Here is a 9,440-nt window from a genome sequence, read left to right on the forward strand (position 1 = left end):
AATAACCAAATATATAGAGATCAAAAATAAGGGGAGACAGTCCTTTACTCCCTCTTGGAAGCACAAAGGTAAAAGCAAACACTAAAGAGAATAGGCTTTTATTCTCTCTCTAGTCTATTGCTTTTCTTTTTTTTTCCTTTATTCTTTGGTTATTTCCCACTCGGTGACTCTATACACAGGACTCGAACCACAAATCTTTAGTTAAGAATGAAGGAGTATATAATTACTACCAGCATAACCTTGTTGGTTAGTATATTGCTTTCAAAATGCGCTATGTCCACAAAGGTAATTAAAGTAGGTGTATAAAAAAACACATACTTCCTCCATTCCAGTTTATGTTATCTTATTTTCTTTTTAGTTTGTTACAAAAAGAAATTTTCTTTTCTATATGCGAAATGATTTAACTTAAACTTCTCATATTACACTAAATAACTAGTACTCTCTTTGTTTCAAATTAGATGAGGTACTTTCATTTTTAGTTTGGTCCAAAATAAATGACACATTTCTAAATTTGAAAATAATTCAACTTTAAACTCTTTATTTTACCCATTTTACCCTTAATGAGAAGCTTTTATAACCACACAAATGTCATGGCCCCACAAAACTTTTACCCCTCAAGCTTTTACGACCACAAGTTTCAAAAGTTTTTTTTTCTTAACTCCGTGCAAAGTCAAACTAGCTGATCTAAATTGAAACGGAGGGAGTAGTATTTATAGCCAGTGGCGTATCCAAGTTGAGGGATATGGGTTCACGTGAACCCATACTCCTCTTCAGAAACCATGTATAACAATGTTATATTTCTTCAAAATTACTTAAATATATGTGTGTGAGATCTTGGCCTTTGATGAAGATGAACTAATATACTGGCATTCTCTTCCAATTTCGTATCTCATGCTCAAAGACTCTTATGGTGCAATTTATACATTATTGGGTGTACATCTACAAATAAAATTGGCAGTTCAAATTCCACTCTAAACAGTCTTATTTTCGGCACGGAGTATAAATATATATGTGAAAATTACTACAATTTCAAAAGGAAAATAATTTTCAACCTATAATTTCAACGGTGTAGTGGGTTCATGGTAAGAACTAAAGTTAAATCCATCAAATATAAATTCTAAATCCACCTCTTCACAATAGTGCACCCATCCTCTTGATATCCTGGATCCACCTTTGTTTATAGCCACATAAATATTGTGATATGTGTAAGACAATACAAGTTCAAAAGTGTTATATATAACCATAATACAAATGTTACGATATGCTTAAAACCATAAATTTTAAAAGTCTTCTTCCTCATATTGAGGAGAACATTGTGTCGTAGAGAAGGATCTTTTACAAAGATCGGCAAAGTGCGAAGGTAGCTGGGAGCTAAGATTCTACTCGTGAGTGTAATAGTATAGGCCTACCCGACTATAAAACCGACTCGTATAACAGAGACAAAAGTCTGCCTAAGATTCTGCTCGTGAGTGTAATGGTATAGGCCTACCCGACTATAAAACCGACTCATATAACAGAGACAAAAGTCTGCCACAGTGATTCGAGATGATTTTTTTCCTATAAGAGTAGGCTTGATAAAAGCTCAAAAATGAAAGAAGATATAATATTTTGGACAATCACAACCATTTCTTAACCAAGCAAACTGAAGTGTGATTATGTAAATTATCACTATCCTTTAATCCCTTTAGTCCCAACATATTCTGTAATATATATTGAGATTCATTGTAAAAAGAATATAATTTTCTGTAATTCTCTTATCCAAACAAAAAATAAAAATAAAATTAGGTTAGTTCAATTCAATAGTGCCTACGGCAATAAGAAAATTGGTGAATAGGAAAAAGCAAAAAGTTACTGCAAAATACTGCTAGCTGTTATAGAGGATATTAATCCCATATAATATCCGGTTCATAAAAAACCGGGTTTTGAGGAATTAATGTGGGCTTCTTTTTCAGAAGTGTCAGATATTGGCCAAACAAGGGTTAGGGTTTTGTTGGGAACTTGGGAGGATGAGGAAGAGAAGGTTTTGGCTGTATTATGCTACCAATCCACACAATAAGTCAAGAAGAAGAAAAGAAGTCTTTTTTTTAAAAAAAAATTAACATACATACACGATATCAAAGTAAAAAGAAATTTATATTATCGGTGTTACTTGCGAACACAAGAATTTATATAAGTGGATTAACAAAAATACTAATATATGATACTTAAAATTTGAACCGATAACTTAAAATTCTTCTTGACACTACTAGATATTCGGCCAAAACTGACCACGGGAAATCAATTGACTTTAGTATTATTTTCTTGGAGAACTCAAGAATAAACTTTCTCTCTCTAGAATGAATTTTCCTCTCAGGTAACACTAAAAATGACGAGGAAAACGTAGAATGGAGGGGGAAGGCAACAACGTCAGGTAGGAAATTCAAGAAATCAACCGAGGAGCTATGGAATTCCGCAATCTGCGGATGCGAAAAAGACGAGAAACATCAACGCGATTCAAGGAATTGTGCCGTGAGGTTTAAGCCAAGGATCTAAGATGACTACAAGGAACTCAATGATGACTTCAATTGCTTCAATGAAGTCTCCTATGGCACCGTTGAAGACTCCACAAATGGCGAAGAAATCAGGGGGATCATGGGCAGATAGGGTGGAAGCAGAATTGACGAAAAATAATGAGGTGAGTAAGGAGAAACTAAGCACGAAAACAAGTTCATGGAGCAAAATTGTGGGAACAGCACCAGAAGTGGAAGGATTAGTTCTCAATTGTGAGGAAATATCAGGAGAAAATGTGAAAATTACTATGGAAGACATCAAGGATGAAATTGTTTTCTGGAAATCAACAGTAATATGTTATGTATTGGGATCCAACCCTCCGTTGGCTGTAGTTGATGGATACTTTCGTAGAATTTGGGGAGGGCTTGGTATTGAAAAGATTGCGCAAGTCAATAGAGGTGTGTATCTGGTGCGATTTCACACAATTGATAGCAGAAGCAAAGTCATTGAGGAGGGAGTCTAGATGTTCGACAAAAAGCCTGTAGTAGTAAAACCATGGGAACCTGATATAGATGTAAGTAAAGAGAAAGTTGACAGAATTCCGATATGGATTAGACTCAAGGGACTGGATATTAAGTATTGGGGGAAGAATGCTCTCACCAAAATATCAGGGATGATAGGGAAGCCATTAAAGGCTGATAGAGCAACAACTAATAAGAAGCGACTTGCATTTGCTAAGGTATTGGTTGAAGTGTTAATAAATCAAACTTACCCAACACAAGTCATATTTGAGAATGAGATGGGGAAAATAGTGAAACAAGAAGTATATTATGAATGGAAACCTACATTGTGTCCAAAGTGCAAAAACTTTGGACATGAATTACAAGACTATAGGAAATTATACAAAGAAGAAGCAGAACTGAGAGGGAAACAGATTAAAAAGGAGAAGCAAGCAGTAGAGGGGACAGAAGTGAGCGCAAAGCAAACTGAAAAGGAGAAGCAAGCAGGGGAGGGGACACCCAAAGCAGGGGAGGGGACATCCAAAGAAAGAGGGCATAACAAGGGAGAAAACAGAGCAAGGGGGATAAGAAAAGAAACAAATAAAGGTAATGTAGGCCAGGCAAATAATATATAAGACAAAGCAGTCCCTACCAGGAATGCATTTGCAGTACTAGACAAAGCTATAGCAATACAAAGTTAGGGGGCAACCAGTGCTACTATCAATAAGGGAGAACAGGTTAAGGGTGGCCCAAAACAGGGGAGGGGTGGGAGGAACCCCTTGCCAAATGGATAAGATCGGATTTTGGAATGTCAGGGGCCTCAACAAGCCAGATAAACAGAAAGATATTCATCTGTTTATGCATAATAGTGGGACTGGCTTGTTTGGCTTCTCGAAACCAAGATTAAGAGAGCCAAAGCTCATAGTGCTTCTTTTAATCTATGTGATGGATGGTCGTTTACAACAAACTTAGCAAAGCACCCAAGGGGTAGAATATGGTTGATGTGGAAACCAATGATATATGAGGTAGATATTCTGAGAACAATAGATCAGCTAATACATAGTGGAGTAAGGCATAAAGGTACTGGGAAGAGGCTATATGTAACTATGGGATATGCATATAATGATATGGCTCTTAGGAGAAATTTGTGGAAGGAGATAGTTGATATATATAATCATACTCAAGGCCCATGGGTTGTGATGAGGGACTTTAATAGTGTTCTGAACAAGGAAGACTTGATAGGGAGTCCAGTGACAATGGCTGAAATTAGAGATTTTAGGCAATGGGTTGATACATGCTGCTTTCAAGAGCTGAAATCAACTGGGGCTTTCTACACATGGAATAATAAGCAAAGTGAAGATGATAGAGTAATGAGTAGAATTGACAAAGTATTGGTAAACATGGAATGGATGACACAGCTGCCAACTTTAGTGGTTCACTACATGACTGAAGGACTGATGGATCACAGTCCTGCAATAATCAATTGGGAGAATGAAAATCAGAGAAACAACAGGCCATTCAAATATTTCAATATGTGGAGTATGGATCCGGAATTCAAACAAAAAAAGTGGAAGCTAGCTGGAAGGATGGAATCAAAGGAACAAAAATGACTCAACTAGTGGGAAGCTGAATAGGCTTAAGAAAGTGCTCCAGCAATTGAATAAAAAGAAGTTCAGTGATATTGAATTGCAAGCAGAACAGGATAATGAAGAATTAGAGCATTGTCAAAGATAGATCCAACAAAACCCCTCCAATAAGTAGTTAGCTACAAAGGAACATGAACTAGGAAGTAAATATAGGAGAGCAAAGCAAGCAGCAGATCAGTTCTTAAGGCAAAAAAGCAAAGTGTTATGGCTGAAGCAAGGAGATCAAAACACCAGATACTTTCATAGTTGTATGAAGGCCAGAAGAAATGCCAACAAAAACTTCTCAATAAAAGATTCTAGAGGCAATATGGTTACTTCTATAGGGGAAATAGCAGGGGCTTTTGTGGAGTTTTACACTGGACTTCTAGGAACTAAAAAAGATGATAGGACTCATATATGTAGTAATTTGGTGAGGAAAGGGCCAATAGTAATAGAGGAACAAAGAAACATGTTAAATGAAGAATTCACTGAGAAGGAGCTCAAACAGGCTCTCTGGCAAATTGATGGGGAAAAAGCCCCGGGTCCTGATGGTTATGGTAGCAACTTCTTCAAAGACAGTTGGGACATCATAAAAACTGACCTTAAGGATGGAGTATTTGAGTTCTTCAGATCAAGTAAGATGCTAGAGGCAATAAATAACACAGTTATCACAGTGATCCCAAAAAGTAACCATGCAGAAGCAGTTGGGGACTACAGACCAATAGCCTGCTGCAACACAGTATACAAGATCATCTCAAAAATGATATGCAATAGACTCAAAACCATCCTGTCGAGCATCATCTCTGAAAACCAAAGTGCTTTTGTAGCTGGTCGAACAATCATGCAGAACATATTGATTTGCCAAGATCTTATCAGATTGTACAACAGGAAAGCTGCAACTAGGAGCTGCTTGATAAAAATAGATCTCAAGAAGGCATATGACTCCATAGAGTGGAAATTTGTAGAGGAAATGTTACACGCCCTAAATTTTCCTACGAAGTTCATAATGTGGATCATGGAATGCATTTCAACTACCCAATATACTGTGGCAATTAATGGAGGGTTATATGGAAGCATAAGAGGAAAGAGAGACTTGAGACAAGGGGATCTCATCTCCCCTTTATTGTTTGTCATATGCATGGAGTACTTTATAAGAATTATGAAGTTAGTGGCTTAGCAGGAAAGGTTTGGCTACCATACAAAGTGCAGAAGCTTATAGCTTAACCATCTATGCTTCGCAGATGATGTGCTCCTGTTCTACAAAGGTGAATACCAATCTATTATGTTGATGTTAAGGGGACTACAAATATTCTCCAACTCTTCAGAGCTAACAACTAATGCAGGAAAATCGAACATATATACTGTTAAGGCTCAGGAGATAGAGAATATGTGTGAAATAACTGGTTATAGTAAAGACAGCCTCCCTTTCAAATATTTAGGAGTTCCAATATCATCGAAGAAAATATCAAAAATGGATTGCCAAGTACTAGTGGATAAAATAATAACAAGAATAAGGAGTTGGGGATCAAAATATCTGTCTTATGCTAGGAGGATGCAAATGATCAACGCAGTGCTAATGCATCTCCACACGTACTGGGCATCAATCTTTCTACTTCCCAAAGCAGTGCTCAAAAGGATCGCTTCAATATGTCGGAACTATCTATGGGATGGCAAGGTGGAGACAAATAGAAGACCATTAGTAGCATGGGATCTTGTTTGTAGACAAGGCAAGAGGGAGAGATAGGAATAAAAGATTGTATAATTTGGAATGAAGCTGCAATAGGGAAGTATGTTTGGGATATAGCAACAAAGGTTGATTCTCTGTTGGTTAAATGGATCAATCATATATACTTAAAGAACACTGATTGGTGGCTATATAGTGTACCCCAGGATAATAGTTGGTATTGAAAAAAAATATGTCATGTAAGAGACAAGCTTGTAGGAGGGTACAACCAGGGCAGATGGCAAAGACAAACAGGAGGATACACAATCATGAAAGGGTACTCTTGGCTGAGAGGGACTCTGGATACTTGCCAATGGGAAGGGTTTGGAATATGCAAAATGTTCCAAAGTATAGCTTCATTTGATGGCTAATGATGCAAGGGAAACTGCTAACTAAGGATAGGCTAACCAACAGAGGGATCAGTTCAGATGGCCTATGTGTATTGTGTGGAAATGCCCCAGAATCAATAGAGCACCTGTTCTATGAGTGTCATTTCTCTAAGCTGTGTATCAATGAAACTCTGCAATGGCTGAAAATAAGCATAACAAACTATGAAGGGCAGCATCTATGGAAAAGAATTGGTAGGAAGATGGAGAGCAAATTTAGAAGGGAGTTCTCCTATGCTATAGTGGCTGCATTGAGCTATCACATATGGAGGGGGAGAAATGAAGCTTTATGGAAATGTGCTGTGCCTAGTCCTAGCAAGATATGTGCCCAGATAGAAAAGGAATGCAAAGTTCGTGTATGGAGATAGTCAACAAAAAGAAGTGGGACAAGGATAGAAGATGGATAAAAGAAGTATATAGCTAAATAGAGGTTAGAAATAATACATGTACAGTATAGGATACAAATAGACTTACTTGTGCCTAGACGATTAAGTATAGAGTTATATATAGTCAGGTGGTAGAGATGTCTTTTGCTTTACTTCAATGTATTTATTCTGGTGATGAATAAAAAAAATTCATTCCACCAAAAAAAAAATCAATCGACTTCGACCGACCGAAGTCGGTTGGTATTTTAAAATATTTTATTTTTCAATTTTTTCTTTACAAAATCGACCAATTTCGGTCGGGTTTTTTTTACGCAAAAGTGCGGGAAACTATTTTGGCGTCCTGCGAAATTTATTTTTTAATAAACCGACCAACTTTGGTCGGTTTTTCATATAAAATAAATTAAAATTAATATTCAAAAAAATCGGTCGGTTGGTTTAGTCGGTCATTTTAAAAAGCTGACGGATTTCGGTCGGTAATTTTATATTTTTAATAAATTTCAGTCGGTTATTTTCGCGCGAAAAGCAATTAAAGAGTAAAAATAAAATAAAAGATAGTCTTAACGAAAGTGTGCCAATGGTCTAGCGGTAGAATAGTATACTGCCATAGTACAAATCCCGGTTCGATTTTCAGATAGTGTATTTTTTAATTTCATAATTAAAATACCAACTAACTTCGGTTGAAAAATATCAACCGACTTCAGTTGGTTTTTTCGACAGATTTGTTTTCTTTTTTGGTCGCTTGTGAAATTTTATTGATTGACCGAAATCGGTCGGAGATTGCGACCTACTTCGGTCTTATTTATTACTGATCAACCTAATTTTCACGAATTAAAGTCAGACAAAAATTGATGGATTTTTCCAGTTTTCCGATCGATTTCGTTTCTGAACAGTTTTAGGCAGTTTTCTAGGAGTGTGAACTCCTTCGCCTCTTTACTAGAACTTTTTCTTATGGCAAGAAAATTGATCAACAATTTAAATATAACAACAAATTAAAAGTTTTGTTTTTGCGGCGCAGTGTTATTTTTTAATGAAGGGGATGCGATTGAACACCTTTCGTCGGCTTAGTTTCGCCACTGATCAGCATCTATATATCTTTTTAAAAGGTTATTCATCTTATATTTTATGTTAGTAATTCCACTAATCATAAGCGGTAATTACTTGCATATTTATTTCTTAAGTATCTGATTAGTGTAAAAGTTCTACAGTGTAAAATTATTATTTTTTTCTAATATTTTCTTGAAAAACATATATTTTTAGGCGTTTCAAAAAATAATAGCCGATAAAATGTAGATTTATTTATATATGTGTATTATATGCAAAAAAAATATATACATTTTACATAATTTTCGACTAGCAAATACAATTCGTTTCAGTCGGCCGATGAGTTATATTTTGCCCTATTTTCTTTTATAGTGGGTTGAGGGCAGGGGGTGTAGGGGGTAGGGGGTAGGGGGGCTGACCATGTTTGTTTGTTTGTTTGTTGCCATTATAATTATTTGTGTTGATGAAGAAAAGAGAGTGGTGTGGCTATGCCCTTTCCCTTTCAATCTCTGCGACACCACAGCGGACGAGGGGGGCGCAATGTCTCTGTGATTTTAATTTTTAATTTTTTTAATTCTTTCTTCTTTTTTTATGCATTTGTTCTTTTTACAATTTAAGTCTTATGCATTTTATATTTACACAATCAAATTATATATATAAAAGATAATTGCATATAACTTTATATTGTCACTCGCTTCAATTATTTATTATATTATTGTTGTTATTGCTTGTTGCTTTATTTTTATCGTTTCTAAAACCGAGAGTCTATCGGAAACAACATCTTTACCAGCGGACAGTTGAAAAACGATACGACCCAGGACCTCCCTCCGCTCGTGGGACGGGGTTCTTCTTTCTATCAAAAGAAATCGAATTCGAAAGCGCACCACCCTTCTTTACTTTACAACCAGCCTCCGACCCAAGGTGCTTTTAGAAAAGGTCCGCGGGGCAATCAAAAAAGACTTGCTTTTGACGCCCCGCTGTGCCGACCAGCAGCGGGATGCTACTTACGAGCTGGTCAGGGACAGGTTTAAGTTAAAAGAATTTACATTAGTGAGTTTAATTGGTTTCTATTTTCTAAATTAATAGTTCAACTTGATTGTCTAAAAAATCTCTTATATAAACTCAATAAGCAATAATGGGTAACTTAGGATATATGATAAACAACCTTTGTTAAATTACAATGATAGTATAAAGATTTTATATAACTTAAATCTAAATCAAAACAGAAAGTTCAAGTGAAAAGGAGACTTTAGAAAACGTGGTTTCAAACCATGTTTTTATAAAACGCA

General features: G+C 36.1%; 2 protein-coding genes across 2 annotated transcripts; both read left to right on the top strand.

The window, feature by feature from the left end:
- Nucleotides 1-3,013: 3,013 nt before the first annotated feature.
- Nucleotides 3,014-4,600, top strand: LOC107777186 (uncharacterized). Its single transcript, XM_016597179.2, has 2 exons — nucleotides 3,014-3,610; nucleotides 3,860-4,600. Exons 1-2 carry the CDS (start codon nucleotides 3,014-3,016, stop codon nucleotides 4,598-4,600), a joined length of 1,338 nt encoding a protein of 445 aa, XP_016452665.2.
- Nucleotides 4,601-6,711: 2,111 nt separating this feature from the next.
- On the top strand, nucleotides 6,712-7,092 carry LOC142163523 (uncharacterized). Its single transcript, XM_075220824.1, has one exon. The coding sequence runs from the start codon at nucleotides 6,712-6,714 to the stop codon at nucleotides 7,090-7,092; it is 381 nt and encodes a 126-aa protein (XP_075076925.1).
- Nucleotides 7,093-9,440: the final 2,348 nt, after the last annotated feature.

Source organism: Nicotiana tabacum, chromosome 8, assembly GCF_000715075.1.
Source record: "Nicotiana tabacum cultivar K326 chromosome 8, ASM71507v2, whole genome shotgun sequence".
Taxonomy (NCBI): Eukaryota; Viridiplantae; Streptophyta; class Magnoliopsida; order Solanales; family Solanaceae; genus Nicotiana; species Nicotiana tabacum.